Source organism: Equus przewalskii, chromosome 19, assembly GCF_037783145.1.
Source record: "Equus przewalskii isolate Varuska chromosome 19, EquPr2, whole genome shotgun sequence".
NCBI lineage: Eukaryota > Metazoa > Chordata > Mammalia > Perissodactyla > Equidae > Equus > Equus przewalskii.
In genome coordinates this window covers 30,892,881-30,910,747 of record NC_091849.1, presented here as the reverse complement: position 1 = coordinate 30,910,747, position 17,867 = coordinate 30,892,881, and the positions used below count along the sequence as shown (strand labels likewise).

At 51.8% G+C, this 17,867-nt stretch overlaps 1 protein-coding gene across 11 annotated transcripts; it reads left to right on the top strand.

Annotated features, from left to right (window-relative positions):
- Positions 1–1,152: 1,152 nt before the first annotated feature.
- Positions 1,153–17,204, top strand: POU5F1 (POU class 5 homeobox 1). Of its 11 annotated transcripts, none has more exons than XM_070585726.1 (8): positions 1,218–1,349; positions 8,694–8,726; positions 8,827–9,010; positions 12,543–12,710; positions 15,456–15,576; positions 15,897–16,027; positions 16,341–16,499; positions 16,687–17,204. In XM_070585726.1, exons 6-8 carry the CDS (start codon positions 15,959–15,961, stop codon positions 16,951–16,953), a joined length of 495 nt encoding a protein of 164 aa, XP_070441827.1. In that variant the 5' UTR covers positions 1,218–1,349; positions 8,694–8,726; positions 8,827–9,010; positions 12,543–12,710; positions 15,456–15,576; positions 15,897–15,958; the 3' UTR covers positions 16,954–17,204. The 11 variants fall into 11 exon arrangements, with proteins under 11 accessions (XP_070441822.1, XP_070441829.1, XP_070441825.1 ...); XM_070585722.1 differs by lacking the exon at positions 12,543–12,710 and adding an exon at positions 8,090–8,216 and having other exon boundaries at positions 1,219–1,349; XM_070585719.1 differs by lacking the exons at positions 1,218–1,349; positions 12,543–12,710 and adding exons at positions 6,480–7,997; positions 8,090–8,216.
- The last annotated feature ends 663 nt before the right edge of the window (positions 17,205–17,867 follow it).

Genomic DNA, 17,867 nt, shown 5'->3' with positions numbered 1-17,867 from the left:
CTGAGAGCAAGACTAACCATGGCTGAATTAATGGGGCGATGAAATCTCCTTGAGGCACAGATAAACTTGGCACTTCAGCCTCATTAAAAGGTTTAAATTACAAATCCAAATGACCTGCAAACCTATGAAAGGTCACTCAGCTGATTAGCCATGACATCTACAGCTGATAAAGACACAGGGAAAAGAGCATTCTTGAGAATGAAAACTGTGGAGACCGAAAACTGCTTCCATTGTTTGTGAACATAATTTGACGATATTTATGAAAATGCCACCCCCAGCCCGGCAACCCATGGTCTGGAATAGCCCCTAGAGAAGGAAGAACCTGAGGTTAAGAATATGTAAGAATGTTTATTGTAGCTTTATTTGTAGTGTTGAACTGGAAACAACCCAAATGTCCAGCAAGAGCGCAAAGACTGGATAAATTGTGACACATCCATGCTATAGACTATTATGCAGTTATTACAAAGGAGTTTAACCTGTATGTATGGAGGGATGTTTATGAGTTGCAGAGTATTATTAGCATTAGTCTATCTTTGTTAGAGCAAATATAAAACTTTCAAATATGTGGATATCTGTTTGTACAGTCATCAGAGAAACATGTGGAAGGGTATACAGCAGACTGGTAAGGTGGTTACCTCCTGGTGGTGGAAACAGTGCATTTGTTAACTTTTCTTGTATAAATTTTTGGGCTGTTCACTTGTAACAACAAGCATGTATTACTTTTGTAATTTAAATTTTATACATATCAAAAGCTCTTTGGTGATGGTTGCACAACAATGTAAATGTATTTAATGCTACTAAATGGTACACTAAAAAATGGTTAAAATGGTAAACTTTACAGTATTTTATCTCAATTAAAGACAAAACCAATAAAACTTCTGATGTGTCTTTAAATGATCTTGTGACTGAAAATGGAAGTTGGGGCTAGTCGGAGGACAGGAATTCAGACATAAAAGCTGATTTTTAAAAACACAATATTACACAGTGACCGAAGAAGAACAACTTAAAAGTCAGATTTCCGAGCCGGGATGGACCAAAGCGCCTCTCTGCGACTGCGGAAGACGGAGTCCCGGCTCTAACTAGATTTAGTCCAATGGGAGGCAAGGAAAAGGGAAAGTACCGCCTCCCAAGCAGCTACGGCCCAATGGGAGCCTCTCGGGACGCGCCGCTCAGGCCCGGACCGGGCGGGCCCAGACTCAGCGGGTCCCTGGCGTGGTCTCTGACGTCCGCGGCGCCGCGGGCTGGGGCTCAGACCCCGGGCGAGATGCGCGCCTTTCGGCCGGCCGGCCTGCTCTCGCTGGTCCTGCTGCTGTGCTTGCTGGGGGCGCCTTGTTGCAGAAGCCAGGCCAGTGAGTGCGGGAGGCCGAGTGTGCGGGGGCCCTACTCCGCCTTCCAGGCCTGCTGACCGCGCCCCCACCCCCACCCTCACCCCCACCCCCACCCCTATCCCTAGCCCCGCAGCAAGAGGCTTGCCCTCCAGGGAAACTGAGGCCAAGTGCCCCCACCCCCACCGCCAGAGCTCTGACGGTGCCTCTCGGGCGCTGAGTTGTGGGTTGGCCCAATTGTGTAGACCCCCTCCAGTTCCCGCAACCACACCCTCCCCCAAACTGTGGCCTTTATGAGGCCCTTTGTGACCATTTCCTGAAGCCAGGGAGGACTGGGGAGATGGAGATTGCCAAATCTGAGGGAAGATAAGGCCAGGCGGGGGAGGTAGGGTGTCTCTGAGACCAGTTGCCTCTGTTACATAGATTACCCCGAATCCTCTCCGCCCACACTTGAACCTTGACCTTAACTCCTACACGTAGCGTGGCAGGAGATGAATAGAGAAAAGATGAATTTTATATCAAATTGATTTTTGCAACCTTTACTCAGTGATTAACTACTTCCTGCTTGTCATGAGGGATGCAAAGATGAATAAGATCTGATCTTAAAGGGTGTCAGTCTGGTGAAAAACTATGGAGCAGATTAATGCAGTCGAGTGTTATAGATGTTATCATAGCAGAATGCTAGGGTCTTGGAGCTTCCCAAAGGAGGGAGTGAATTCCACTCTGGAGGTGCAGAAGGCTTGAGATGTCAGCGGCTGATACTCGGTGCTGGAGGATGAGCAGGGTCTGGGGTAGACAAACCAGAGGGGAGAGGGCACTCCAGGCAACCAGACAGCCAGAGTGGGGTTCTAGGAACCACAGGTAGATCTGAAACCTGACTGGGGGTGGGAAGGCGCAGGCTGAATCAGCATATGGGTTGTTAGAGCGCTCATCTCTGCCTTTGCCTTCTAGGTATTTACTAACATTAAACTATTGACTCTCAGCCAGATCCCTCAGGTCTTATTTTCTGGGTTATGGGTTATAGATGAGACAGGGAGGCTTAGAAGTTATATAATGTCCCTAAATTCACACTGCTGGTATGTTAGTGACTGAGGGATGTCAATCCAGATTTTTCTGATTCCAAATGCTAGGCAGGTCCGAGTTTCCCACAGGAATCAGGCCAAGAAATTGATTGTTTTTGAAGGCAGTGGGGAGGGTCTCATTGAAGGGTCTGAGGCAGGGCAGTAAAATGATGGGACTTGTTTTTGGAAAAGATCACCTGAGCAGCTGTGTGGAAGAGAGATGGTGGGAGCCACAAGGGTAATGAGAAGTCCCAGAGGTGAGTGGGTTTCTCCAGGCAGTACTTGGAGAATGAGCAGAGGGTAGGGCTTGAGGAAGTGACTCAGAAAACCTGACAGTCAGTGCTCAGGCACTGGGAGGTGAGGAGAGGAGTCAGCTCTCAAGCAGGACAGTGACAAGAGGACGAGAAATCCAGGGTCACCGGCTGCTGAGAGACCCCGTCAGATAAGGGCTGAAAAGAGTTGGTGGATTTAGCAATTAGGAAGTGACTGGTGACCTCAACAGATCAGCATGTTGTTGAGGTGGAGGCAAATGCAAAGTCTGATGAGACATATATTTACTAAGTGGAAAAATAAATTACATAACAGTAGAATCTCATTTTTTGTTTAAAAAGTGAGTTACCTATTCATGAAAAGTAATCTGGAAGAACATTCGCCAAGTTGACAACAGTAGTTATTTGGGGAGGGGGGGTTGGTGGGCCTATCACTTTCTTCGTGATATTATTCTGAGTTAGTTGGTATTACTTTTTTATCAGAAAAAAAATCAAGTAAGATATTTTGTTAATTAAAAGTGAGTAGGGGCTAAGGAAGTAGAGAAGGACAGTTTATTCTAGGGGCTTGTTTAGGAAGATAAGGAGTGAGTCTAAAGAGAGATATTTCTGAAAAAAGAGCCAATGACAACAGCAGCTATGTTTAATTACAAATATGCTTTAAAATACCTACTAGACGCTTTTTTTTTTTTTTGCTGAGGAAGATGTGCCCTGAGCTATCACACATGCCCATCTCCCTCTATTTTGTTTGTGGGTTGCCACCACAGCATGGCTGACAAGTGGTATAGGTCCCCGCCCAGGATCCAAAACCACAAACTTGGATCACCAAAGCAGAGCCTGCAGAACTTTAACCACTAGGCCATGGGGCTGGCCCCTACTAGGTGCTTTTTGTGGGGGGAGGGGTGTTACCTCTAATCCTCTGAGTTGGGCGTTATTTCCTCTTTGTTTCCTTTGTGAGGAAGATTGGCCCTGAGCTAACATCTGTGCCAGTCTTCCTCCATTTTGTATGTGTGTCACCACCACAGCATGGCTTGATGAGTGATGTAGGTCCATGCCCGGGATCCAAAGCCCCAGCTACCAAAGTGGAACACGTGGAAATTAACTACTATGCTACCGGGCCAGCCCTGTTTCCTCATTTTATACATGAGGAAAATAAGGCTCAGAGAGTTAAAACCTGGTCAAAGGCAGCACATCTCATAAGAATTATCAATGAAGTGCTTGTTAAAATAGATTGAGCCCCACCCAAACCTCCTGAGTCGGGCTCTCGAGAGGAAAGTCCTGGGAAACAAACAGCCCAGGTGATTCCTAGGCTCTGGCCAGCTTGGCGAGACTGCACTGTACCCTCCTACCTCTCTCAGGGGCTGGTGCTCAGGGCAGTTTCCCTGCTGGATAGAGGGGAATAACCAAGGGATCAAAGGGAGGCCAAGGAGTTGACTTCGAGCAAGAAAAGGGACGGCCTGCTCGGGAAGTACAGCTGTAGATGAATGTGTAGGGGATGTGTGTGGCCTTGGATTAGCCCACCATTCTCTGCGTATGAGTCGGAGGTAAGCTCCGAGATAAAGGGGTCTGGCAGCATGGTAGATGGCTTGAGGCCAGGGTAAGGGCTTCTGTGCTGGTGCATGGAGCGGAAGAGGGGAATGAGTCTTCCCTTGAGTGTGGACATTCTCAGGAAGACACTGGGCCGTGGAGGAGCGGCAGGAGGATGGAGAAGCTCAAACATTCCTGGTCCAAGAGGGTCGAGTGAAGGCAGGGAGTGGTGGGAGATGAAGGTCGAGAAGTCAGCCTTTGAGGGGCCTGCTAAGAAGCTTGGAAGTCATCCTGAGGACAAAAGGAATCCTTGAAGGAGCAGCAGAGTGGTACGTAGTGAGATATGTGTTTCCAGATAGGTCACTCTGATTATATCAGGAAGGACAGATTCTAAATGGTGAAGACCGGAGGAGGGAGACCAGTTGGAAAGACTCCAGCTGTAATCCGAGAGAGCCATGCTTTGGATTGGTTTGGTGAGGATAGAAAGGAATGTCGAGATCAAGAAATAGGAAGTAACAACTGGGCAGGTTTGGTAATTGTTTGAAACTAGGAGGTGTTGAGGGAGGCAGCAATTTAGGATAAGCAGCCATGGAAAGCACAGTTGCTCATTGTTTGGGAATAGCCGGTTGTGCTATAGAAAACAAGAAATCAAATGAGATGGATGGAACTCATAAGAAGTGTTACTCATAGATAAGTAAATTAGTAATCTGTGAGCCATGTTAGACGTTGATAAGTAAGTAGAACTTATTTGTGCGAACTGAGATAGGGGAAGAAGGACCAAGTAGGCACTAAATACTCATGATACCCTAAATCTATGGGACATCTCAGGTACCTACTGTTCAGGAAGCCTCAATTTGATGGGACAGGTGCACATTGGGTAACCCAGAATTCGGGCTGTGTGATCCTTCCACCCAACTTGCACCTGATCCTGTGCTACCCCATCACTTTCCCCTTGTTTCTCACTGTGTTTTACATTTATTTAGTAAGCCATATGATTCGAGCATCTTTACTTGTTCTGTGAGCCTTTTGGTTCCGTGACCTCTGAAACACCTTCGTGGTACTGTACCAGGAGGCTACCGGGGCATCGAGGTGGTTTCCCACACCACAACCCCGTTCTGACTTGAGTAAGCAGGTGGATTAGATAGTGATGCTACCACCAGGAGGGTAAGATGAGGGCCAGGTTGTTCCCTGGTGGTACTAAGGGGATATGCTCAGTTTGGGTGTGTTGAGTTTGAGGCGATGTAGGACGTTCGGGCAAGATGGCCAACAGGTGGTTGGATGTACTGATGTGAAGGGCAGGGATTTAGATATTGGGAGTCATTACTATTTAAAACAATGAGCCTGGATGAGATCCTGCAGGGAAACAAGAGTTTCCGTTCCCACTGTTCACTCCCCATTCTCCTTACCCATTCTTTTGATGCCCTAAAAATAGTCATACAGCCTCACCTCATGGGAACCTGGTGAGACCATGTCCCCGTGACGACGCCTCCTTTCCCACCATATCTTTTTCCCTCAGCAACCCATTCTCTGCGCTGTGACTTCATTGCTCTTTCCCAGTCCAGCCCTAGGCAAGCCCCTTAGGAATTCTCAGGCTACTTGGATGATCAGCCTTTCTTATGGTGCTGCAGGGAGGGCAGGTGGGCAGAGCCCCGGGCACCCTGGTCCCAGGCTAGGGATCCAGGGGCTTGGGAGAATCTGATTCTCAGACTGAAGGCCAGAGCCCAGCACCTTGTTGTCAACCTAAGGAGCATCATGGAGCAAGAACCACCAGAGCCCAGGTGATTGTGTGTATGTGTAGCAGGGAGAAGGTGATCAGTACAGTCCTAAAGCTATGGAGCTGTGCGCTCATTGTTGTTCAACTAATATGTATTAAGCTCGGTGCAGGGCACTATGCTGGGCACTCTAGATACGGCAACCTTCACCGAGATTCTGATATCTCCTTCTTCTTTCTGGGGGATTTCATCCCTGACATCAAATCATATTGTGTACCCAGAGGTGCCAAAAAGTCTAGATATTGGGTATTGGAAAGCGTAGGACATAAGTATAAGACTGCCACCCTTCCACCAGTCAGGGAGTAGGACTAGAGAAATCCCCGTTGTCTCTAGGCTCCCAAGCCTTCTCTTCAGGTGAAAAAAATCATATCCAACTTTTCAAATCCAGGGTCTAGGAAATCATCGGCCTTTTTCTGACCTAGCCACCTCCCCACCCTGACCAGTAATTATAGGAACCCTAGAGACCTGGTCAGTGTCCCAAGGGAAATCTGTTTCTAACCTACATCATTTTTTTTTCATCTAGCAAACATCTGAGGGTCTAGTGAGTGCTGTTCATTGTGCTGTTACCAACAGTGAACATTACAATAGCAGCTACCATTTCTTGAATTCTTATTGGCAGGTTTTACATTAGCACCAGCGTGCATTATCTCATTTGATCTTCACTTGTGAGGCAAGGACTATTATTATCTCCAATTCCCAGATGAGGAAAGTGAGGCTTAGAGAGGTTCAGTTACATTTGCCCTGGGCATTATAGCCAGCAGTGGCATTTAGATGTAGCATTTAAACATGATGCTGTGCTGGGCCCAGGGCATGGGTCCCTGCCTTCAGGGTGTATAGCAATGAGGACCCAGTGTGGTCAGTACCATAACTGTGGCATGAGCAATGCATGCTGGGAACGCAGGAGGGAGCCACTTGCTGCAGGGGGTTGAGGGTGGGGTGCAGCGTGACTTCGCTGGGCCCCTACATGACAGAGAAGGTATGTCTTAGAGCATGAGTGAGGGTTTTTATCAGTTGGAGAAGGGAATTCCAGGCATTTTGGGAAGTGGTGGGAGTGGAGGTGGAGAATGCCACTGTTTTGTTCTCCTGTAACTTTGGAGCTCTGGGGCTTTGGCATTTCAGAATCACACACCCTCCAGACCGTAGTGGTCTGTAAGTTGCGGGGGAAACAAAACAGCTGGGGATACTGGCGGTAAAACTATGATGGCCAGGACTTCCTTCTCAGCACACTTGAGTTTTCCAACTCCAGCCAAAGCAATCCAGAAAAAAAGCAGAACTGCAGATGGGGAGAAGGGAAAGGAGCAATCCTTCCTGACCCAGAGCTGCATCTACCCTCTCCAGAAATACCTGGAAGCTGGGGTGGGGCCCCAGCCTACCATAGGAGTGATAGGTGCGGACTGATCAGTGTAGGAAGGTGGAGGGGCTGAGGGCACTGCGTGGAGGGTTGGGAGAGCAAGCCTCTGAGCCAGCCTCACGCATTCCACATTACCTGGGTCCTTTGTGAGCACAGTTCCGTCACTGACCAGCCTAGCCATTCTGCTTGTCTTCTCTCACACATATTTGGCCAGCCCTTTCTCCACTTAGTGTTCAAATTCTGACCCAGGGCTTAGCACCCAAGGACACTCAGGGTGGGGCGTGACCAACAGTCACCCTGGAATGCAGCGCCAGTAGTGCCTGGGTGGTGGCCCTGGCCCTGGAGTGGAGGATGATGCACGGCAGTTTGGCAAGACCAGAGGCCAGAGGCAGCAAGTCTTCCCTGGTCCGGGAGGTCTTTAGGTCTCCTTTGCCATCACACTTATGTCCTCTCAGTGTGTGTGACCCTACGAAGCCCCTAGAAGGCCCTTGGCTTCTGTCTTCCATTAGTCCAGCTAACCTAGCTGAGGGATGGGCTGCCCCTAGACCCTGAGTCCCGGGGACTTCAAACCACATGATCCCAGGGGGATAGGACTGCTGAGAGCCAGCAGTCCACTGAGATGCCCTTTGACATGAGCGGAGGCTGTCCTGCCTGGTGGAGCACCAGGCCGATGCTGGGTCTCTGCAGGACCTCAGGTGAGCAGCCTGAGTGGCCCCAGGAAAGGTGGAGTGGGGGGTGGGGGGAGTCTGGCTGGTCTGTCAGTGGCCCACATGCCCTCATCTTTCAGAGACCCCTGTCTAACCACCCCCACCCCCTTGTCTGGATCTTCTGTGGGCTTCTGGCTTTTGCTGTGGTCATTGTGGGAGCTGCAGGCACCTTCCTCCGGAAGCAGTGGAAGAAGGGCAGGACAGCAGGTATGCTCAGAATTTTAGAGCTGGAAGTGACCTTGAGGATCATCCGCAATCCCTCTCTCTGGGAGGCTGAGGCCCGAGAGTGGCGATTTAAAGAGCAACTGAGGGAATATGATGAGAGGAGGGAGTAGATTAGGATTTCCGTTTCCTCCCTAGCCTTTGGCCTGGATTGTCTCCTTCCCAACTCACACACACGCGTACATGCACATGTATGTGTGCACACACACGTCTCTGTCGCTGTCTTCCATGAGAAGTTTTACCTCTTGAAGTGTGTTTCTCATAAGCTCCCAAGCGCTGAAAACCAAATCAAAATTGGCCTCCCAAACTCCTCACACATAACTTGATCAAACTTGGTGGGGAAACCTGCCAGATTCTCAGGAAGGCTGCTTAGAGGTGGGAGGTGGGGTGCAGGAAGGCCCCTGCCAGCGTCTCACTGAGTCCCTCCCCTCCCACCTCCTCAACCCCAATTTCTCTTCACAGGTGTGCAGAGAGAAATGTATATTCCCACGTCCAGTAAGTGGCGAGGGTAGACAGGAGGGTGTATGGGGCAGCAATTTTATGTTGGGGCTGGAAGGAAATTTAGAGTTCCATTAGACCTGTTCTTCTTTATTAGGTGAGGAAACTGAGGCACAGAAGGGGGAGTTGCAACCTCATGCTCCCTCAGCTAGGAAGTCAGAGTCAGGGCCTGGAACCCTGGTCTACAGCCCCTTGGTTTATTCCTGACTACTTCTCCTGGCTCCCCACCCTCACTATCTCCACTGCAGACTACAACCAGAGAGCTGTCTCCTCAATTTGAGGTAAGAGTGTCTGGGTTTGGGAAGAGAAGACTTCAGTGTGCAGATCTCGTAGGAGAGAACAGAAGGTCAGGTGTTGAGAAGAGGGGGTTGGTTTATAGTGAGCAGTGGAATATGTGTAAAATGAGAGGAAGGGGGATCATCTCCCGCAGTGGGCGGAGCCTGAACCCTTCTCTCCTCAGCCCTCCATTCTCTCCTTTTCTCCTGCCTTCAGAGTGACAGAACCCAGAGGTCAAAGAAGTGAGTTGCTACCCTGGTCTAGAGCAAGTCTCCGTTAGTTCCCATCTGAGCCCTTTCAGCTGGTTTTTCCAGCCAACCAGCACCCCATGCTGGAACGAGGGGATGGCTGGGCTGACAGCAGCGAGGCCACCATCACACCTCTTTGCAGCCATACTTGTCAGCCACATCTGGGGACAGGTGGACCTCACCTGCCCTCCCTTGGTCTCCTAGCATGCTCTGCAACCAGATACTTGCGTTTGTCTCTGTGAAGGACCTTGACATTGCACTACAATAAAAGTGTATGAGGAGAGTTTGTGAGCCTAGTCCTAAATTGGTTTGGGGACTGGAGGTTTTTCAGTGACTCTCTAAGACCTAGGAGAGTTGAGGAGCGAGGCCAGAGGACTCAACCTCGCTTCCAGTCTCCTCCAGGCCTGCAGAGAGCTGGCCTCCACAGAAGTGAAGCCACCTACCCTTCAGGCCTAACAGGAGGGTGACGAAGGGGGAGGGGAGCATTTCTCAGCCTCAGTCAGCCCAGAGCATCCCAGGAGGGGGCTGGCTAGGACTCCAGACAAATTTAACCTGTCATTAAGGTTCTGGGTCAGACTCCAGGCAAGCACAGAACTGACCTGGTTTCAGATGTCCCGCCACAAGCCAGGCACGGACCCAGACATGCACCCCTCCTCTTACTTTCTCCCTGGAACAGGCCTCTTGCCCAGGCCAGAAACATACCGCCTAGAGCAACTACAAACTAATCTAAAACTACAAACGGGTGTGGCTGAGTGGGGAAACTGGGGAAGGTGTTTTAGGGGCTGCTAGGAAGACAGGGGCAGCAGGGGCTCCCTGGACTGGCCTGGGGAGAGGGGTTTCTGGGAGCCCAGAGGGTGGCGAGCCAAAGAGCACTGGTGTTGGAGATTTCCTAGGCCTGCCCCTCCCCCTCCTCTGGGAGGCCGTCTTCTTGGCAGACAGCAGATAGATGCATGACAAAGGTGCCGTGATGGCTCTGTCCTGGGGGTTGGGGAGATGACTGGGGAGGGGCCCCTCCTATTCCAAAGCACATCTCTCCCCCACCAGGCCCCTTTATCTATCTGCCTTTTGGGCAGTTAGTGGCTCAGAGGTGAGTATAGCTCCAGCCCCACTGCCCTGCAGATCTTCCAAACAGAGTATTGAAATGTATGCATACGGTTAGTTGTCCACAAAGTACATACAGATGGGCCCAAGAACAGGGCTGCATGATAGACTTAGAGGATTAAAAAATAGGCTCAAAAGACTCACAGATACCACCAAGGTGAAGACAGCTGGCCACAGTCAGGAGGGCCCCCACTGGGACACCCAGCCCCTCAAAAGGTAGACATGGAGCCACTGACCCCAGCAAACGACCCCAGACAGGGCTGAGAAGAAGAGATGCCTCAGGTCAGCAGAGGTCAGCAGTCCCACGCTCAGCGCTCTGGCCTTCCGAACTGTAGGGAGCTCTGGTCCAGAGACTTTCCGGAGCCCTTAATTCACTCTGGGGCCTCCATTTTGGGTGAGTTTGGGGAGCAGACAGACAAACATCATCCCTCACAGACGGGCACTCTGAGGGCTATTCTCTTGCAAACAGAATCAAGCACTAGGCCAGCAGCATGAGCCCTCAAGACCCTCAGGACAGGCCCAGAAAAATGGGCTCTGTAGGAGAGCTTAGGGCAGGCTTCCTGCACCCCCTCCACAAATCGCTCTCCACCCCCTCTGCATCTTTCCGCCAGCCCCCCTCAACAAAGCACATCCCAAGGCCTGGGGGTTGGGGGAGGGGTGGATGCCGAGGCTGGACGCCCGAGTCCTCCAGAGGAAGGGGAGTGGGATACCTAGGTGCCAGTGGGGGGCCATGTCTGAGGCTCAGTCTTTGAGGGGAATTGGGGGGGAGGGTGGTTGTGGAGCTCTTTTAGCCCATCTGAGGGGGATTCTGTGTGAGGGGATTGGGGCTGGGGGGTTGAGGGGCAGGAAGCTGTCCCCAGGGGAGCCATCCAGGCCCATTCAAGGGTTGAGCACTTGTTTAGGGTTAGAGCTGCCCCCTCTGGGGACCAGGATTGTCCAGCCAAGGCCATTGTCCTACCCCCTTCCCCCAGTCCCTCCCAAGCCTCTTTGAACCTGAAGTCAGATATTTCTTTCTCCCCCCGCCCTCCTTGGCTTTCCCCACCCAGGGCCTAGGGCTGCAGGCCTGGGCTGGGGAGGTGGGGGAGGGACAACACAAACTAGGTACTAGAAATTTGGGTCCCTGAAAGGGAGGCGGGGACCTGATGTGCAGGGACCCTGTGAGGGGGTGATTGAGCCCTCAGTCCAGAGAAAGGTTGGGGAGCTATCAGGCCCAGTCAGTTCAGTCCAGAGCCTGGCCCCTAGAAGGGAAAGCCGGTGTCAGTTCCTGGGTCTGGTAGGTGAGGGGGCTCTGGAACCGGAAGACTCGGGATATGGAAGGGAGGCCTTGTCTGCCCCTGGAGATGGGGTGGAATTTAGCAGGTTGGGCAGCCGCGGCTTTGGGGTAACTGAATCTGGCTGGTAATCTGGATGGGAATGCCTAGGTTCCTGGGCTGGGGGTGGGGGAGGCCAGCACGGGGTGGGTTAAGGAATTGAGGGGTAGCTCCAGCAGTACACAATAAATGTTTGAGGAACTAAGAGGGTGGCTGGGCCCCATTGAAGAGAAGGTGCCAGGGTGTTTGGGCTCCTAAAGAACGTGGAGGAGGTGTGGAAGGGATCCCAGATAGCTCTGAGGTGTCCAGAGCCCAAGAGAGGGCTGGGCAGCCTGTTGGGAATTGGAAGAGAGGGTCCGCATGGGGGACCTGCACCAAGGCCCTTGGGGTCTGGAGAGGCACCAGGTTGGAGCCCCCTGGCTTTCCCCTACCACAGACACCACCGACACCACCGACACCGTCAGGCCAACACCCTTCGCCTCAGTTTCTCCCACCCCCACCGCCTTCTCCTCCACCCATCCAGGGGGCGGGGCCAGAGGTCAAGGCTAGTGGGTGGGATTGGGGAGGGAGAGAGGTGTTGAGCAGTCCCTTGGAGAGCCCTCATTTCACCAGGCCCCCGGCTTGGGGCGCCGTCCTTCCCCATGGCGGGACACCTGGCTTCCGACTTTGCCTTCTCGCCCCCGCCGGGGGGTGGAGGCGATGGTCCAGGAGGGCCGGAACCAGGCTGGGTTGACCCTCGGACCTGGCTGAGCTTCCAGGGACCTCCCAGTGGGTCAGGAATTGGGCCGGGGGTTGGGCCAGGCGCTGAGGTGTGGGGCATTCCGCCGTGCCCCCCGCCGTATGAGTTCTGCGGAGGGATGGCGTACTGTGGGCCTCAGGTTGGAGTGGGGCTGGTGCCCCAAGGCAGCCTGGAGACCTCTCAGCCTGAGGGCGAGGCGGGAGCCAGGGTGGAGAGCAACTCCGAGGGGGCCTCCCCTGAGCCCTGCGCTGCCCCCCCTGGTGCCGTGAAGGTGGACAAGGAGAAGCTGGAACAAAACCCCGAGGAGGCAAGTGAGCTGCAACGGGGGTGGAAGAGGTGGCAGGGCTGGCAGGGGTGGCCAGGGGAGGGGGAAGCGGTCGCCTGCAACTGCCTAGGCCTGGAACCCAAGACGGGAGCAGGCAAGGGTGGCACCCCAGGCAGAGAGGGGTGTGTGGCGACTGCAGACGGTCCTGAGAGCAGGGACGAGGTGGGAACTAGAAGTCAACACAAGGAGAACCGCAGGTGAGGCCAGGGGCGGCCTGGGGGAGTTGGAAGCTGGCCCGGGCTTGCCTTGCTTCCCGCCTGGCCCTTGTCAAGTAGGTTCCTTCTTCCCCTTCCTAGACCTGACCAGTGTCTGGTCACTCACCCATTACCAGCCCAGCACCAGACCCAGCTTGGGGTTTCAGCCTCTTCTCCTACCCTGAGCCCTTCTTGAAAACATTACCCTTATCAGACCCAGGATCTTGGCCTTAGAGTTAAGTGTGGCCTAAGGGTAAAAACAGTGCTTATCCCGGGGTTATTGTTCCTGAAGGGCTAGGGTGTGACTAGTTTCTGATAGAAGCTCCTGTTCAGGCCATGTGTGTGGACGTGTAGTTGGGTTTACCTCCCGTCAAGTTTAGGGCTTGTCTTCCCTTGACCTCTGCCTCGGGGCCAGTGAGTCACCACTATGTGAAGTACACACCCCAGCACCCCTTGTAGGGAGATGGAAGGACCGATTTCAGCCTTAATTCCATAAGTTGTGGACAAAGAAAAAGGGGAAGAAGTCATCTCCATGCCATTGCCCAAATGTCGGGTTTGCAGAGGGATTGAGGACTTCCACATCCAGCCCCGCTGGGGACTATTAAGGCTGTGTCTCCCAGGCCTTCGAAGACACGAGTGTAAGCAATTAGAGATCAAGTACTAAGCCTTTAGGCTTCTCCGAAGGAGGTGTGAGTGGTTTCAGCCACCCCAGTAGCCCTACACTCTTTGCAGGAGGCAACTGCTGAGCCTTGAATAATAATGGCTGCCAATTGTGGTCCATTTCCTAAGTGCCAGGCTGTGTGCTCAGCTCTACATCATTAGCTCATTAACCGTCACAAAATCACCTAGGGAGGTATTATTAGCCTATTTCACGGGTCTTAACTGCTAAATGATGAAGCTAGGATTTATATTTGAAATGGGGTTTACCTTATTTCAAATCCCAAAAATAGGATAGGGAAAGCCAACAAGGGGACAGCTGAGGACATTTATAGGTTTGAGATATTGGCTGAGCAGAAGTTGGGAGTGGAAGTTAGCCTGTTTGAATTTGATGTGATGGATCACCCTTGAAATACCTCCCTCAAGGCTTCCAGGACTGCACAAAGGCCTGGCTGCTCTTCTGCTCCCCTTGGCCGCTTGCCTTCCTCGGAGTGTCCCAGGGCTTCGTCCATCAACCTCTGCTGTGTTTACCTTTCCTTCTCACCCACCCTCAAGGCTCATATACCTTGTAGACACGACTCCCGCGTTTTCTCTCTTCTGCAGTGGTGGCTTCCTAAGCTGCTCCACCCGATCCATCACGCAGTAGCTCAAGGCCCAACCCCGTCATCTTTATTCCTTTCACATCCTCCATCCAATCCTTTGGAAACACCGCTATAATTAATTAACCTTGGAAATACATCCTGAATCAATGACATAACACCTTGCTGTCCCAGCCACCATCATCTATTCGGGAATACTGCAGTTGCCTCCCTAGTTATATTCTCACTTCCTCCTTAGTCTATTGTCAACTTGTCAACTGGAGTGAACATTTTAAAATGTGAGCGTCAGATCCTTTCACTCCACAACACCTTTCAGTGGCTCCCCATTTCACGGAGCAAACAGCACTCATGGTCTACAGGATCCACCCTGCTCACTGCAGACCTCATCAGCTCCTCCCCTCTTCCCTTCCCTCCATCCACTCACCCTGCTCCAGGGGCCCACCCACCTCAGGGCCTTTCCACTGGGCTCTTTCCCTTTGCTCAAACATCACCTTCACTGACTATCTTAAAATTGCCACATTCCCCGGCACCGCCTACCCTGCTGTACCGTTTTCCATAGCACTCCTAACAACAGACTGGATGATAACTATCTCTCCACAATGGAATGGAAGCTCCAGGAGGGCAGGGCTCTTTGTCTACTTTTGGTAGTGGCTGGCTTATAGACAGCGCTCAGTAAGTGTAGAATTAATCAGTGAGGAGACATCTATATTGCAAAAAGATACAGTAATAATAAAGGATAATCATATTTTTAAAAATTGAGTACTAACTATATACAAAGCACTTGATTCATACCTCTTACGACACCTGCTACTTGTTGGAGGGTGTTTATTTGTGTATATGCATGCCGTGTCAGTTTATGGGGCCTTCAAGGCGAGCGTATATTGAAATGAGAATCAGAGATAACGGTGCTCTTTATTTCTCTAGTCTCAGAACTTCCTCACACTGGGGGCAATACTTGAGTCAAAAAGCTTTTGTGAGTATTAAACGGGCTAGTAGGCAGCAGCTCCCTTCATAACCTGACGGGTGTTCTCATCGAGGCCAGGGCCTGTCTTTCCATCCTTGCATGGTGCTGTGCATCTAATGGATGTGTTGCTTTCTGGGGTGAATGAAATTTGTGTATAGGTTATTTCTAGATGTGAGGTGAGCAGCCTGGAGGCAGAGATGACACCCACAGACCATTCTTGGGACCATAGTCACGTTCTTGGGGCCCAAATGGAAGGGGGTCGATAACCAGTGTGTTTTATGTTCTAAAATGTCCTCTGCCCTTTTAAATGCAGTCCCAGGACATCAAAGCTCTGCAGAAAGACCTCGAGCAATTTGCCAAGCTCCTGAAGCAGAAGAGGATCACTCTGGGATATACCCAGGCCGATGTGGGGCTCACCCTGGGGGTTCTCTTTGGTGGGTCCCCCTCAGCATGTTCTGACCACAGAACACAGGGACCACATCTACCCTGGAAAGAACATTCCTGAACTTGGGCCTTTACCCCCCACCAAGGGAGTGAGCAGAGGGTGTTTCAGGGACCAGCTCTACCCTTACCCATAAGGAGGGTAGAGAGGGAGGGGAAAGATACCTCAGCCTTGAGTTCCCTCAAGAAGGGAAGTAGGGGGACCCTGGTGTGGGATCTTGTGAGGGTGGGAAGAGGTGGCGAGGCCTGGTTCTTGGGGTCACAAGGGACCAGCCTACTGCCTCACCTTGCATCTTTAAACCCGCATCCCCAGGGAAGGTGTTCAGCCAAACGACCATCTGCCGTTTTGAGGCTCTGCAGCTCAGTTTCAAGAACATGTGTAAGCTGCGGCCCCTGCTGCAGAAGTGGGTGGAGGAAGCTGACAACAACGAAAATCTACAGGAGGTGAGGGTGGGAGGGATGCACAGGGACCTGCCGAGTCTCAGCCCAAGTTCCATTGCCTCCATCCCTGGCTTGCGGCTCTCCTTGAGCAGTAGTCCTCAATGGGATAGAGTGCAATTCCTCAGTTCTGCTGGGAGAAAGCCCAGAGCCACTGGTCTAAACCCACGCTTCCAGATACCACCTGGCACTGGTGACACATCCAGTCAATGCCCCCATAGCAATTTGCTCTTGAGTCACTGACCCCACCGTGCTGTTGCTCATTAGGTTTGAAGCTTGCCCTCCCATCTCCTTTATCACCCCCTTCCCACCTGCGCAGATATGCAAAGCAGAGACCCTGGTGCAGGCCCGAAAGAGAAAGCGAACTAGTATTGAGAACCGAGTGAGAGGCAACCTGGAGAACATGTTCCTGCAGTGCCCGAAACCCACACTGCAGCAGATCAGCCACATCGCCCAGCAGCTCGGGCTCGAGAAGGACGTGAGTCCCCGTCCCTGTGTGCTCCATCTCCTCCTCCCCAGTCTCTACCTCCCTTCCCCTTGCTCTGGCTCCTGCCCTCCAGCCTCTCTAGTCTGTTGGCTTTGGGTCAAATGACCAAACCAAGCCAGACACACCTCCTGGAGCTTGGGGGTTGAATGTCATTCTCCTTTGTATCTTCCACTCCCAGGTGGTACGAGTGTGGTTCTGCAACCGTCGCCAGAAGGGCAAACGATCAAGCAGTGACTATTCGCAAAGAGAGGATTTTGAGGCTGCCGGGTCTCCTTTCTCAGGGGGACCGGTATCCTTTCCCCTGGCACCAGGGCCCCATTTTGGTACCCCAGGCTATGGGGGTCCTCACTTCACTACGCTGTACTCCTCGGTCCCTTTCCCTGAGGGTGAGGCCTTTCCCTCTGTGTCTGTCACCACTCTGGGCTCTCCCATGCACTCAAACTGAGGTGCCCGCCCTTCCCAGGAATGGGGGCAGAGGAAAGGGGAGAGCTAGGGAAAGAGAACCCTGGGGTTCCTACCAGGGCTTTGGGATCAGGTTCTTCATTCACTAAGAAAGGAATTGGGAACACAAAGGGTGTGGGGCAGGGAGTTGGGGGAACTGGTTGGAGGGAAGGTGAAGTTCAATGATGCTCTTGATTTTAATCCCCACATCACTCATCACTTTGTTCTTAAATAAAGAAGCCTGGGACACAGCGAGTAGATACTTTTATCTTTGGTTTCTCCTCCTCTGCTTACCGAAAAGGGGATGGGGGGATACCTAAGACCCCATAGCATATATTAATAGCTCAGACCCAAATGGCCCTGAAACCAAGGTGCCATTGAAACTGCTCAGAGTCACAAGTCAGAGGGAGAGGCTGGGACTGGAGTCCAGGTTTATTTGGAGAGGACCTTATAGGCATGAGCTTGTTCCTAGGAGCCCATGAGGTGGGGTCCTGGGGAAATTTGAGTTGAGCGACTTATTTTTGTCCACACGTGCAGTTACCATGTAGCCCGTTAGCTATTAGGAGCTGGCTTTTTGCTTTCCCCACTCTTATCTGGAAGTCCCCTGTGGCTTTATACTAGGAAATCAAGTCTTTAAATACTTCTTCTGCATATCGCCTTATAGAAACTCCACCTTGGGCTTTCTTGATACCAGCATTCACTTGGTTTTCACTTAAGGTTTTTGTCTACCCTCTCCATAAGTGATTCACCAACGCCACCCCCCCCAACCCCCCCACGTTTTAGTCTTTTAGTCCTGGCTCTGCCACTACCTAATTGGGGCCCTTGCTCTGGGGCTGTTTCCTTGATGGGGAAAACACTTGGGATGGTAAGTCTAAAGGACAGAAGGGGATGGTCATGCAGGTTGCAATAGAATAGGTC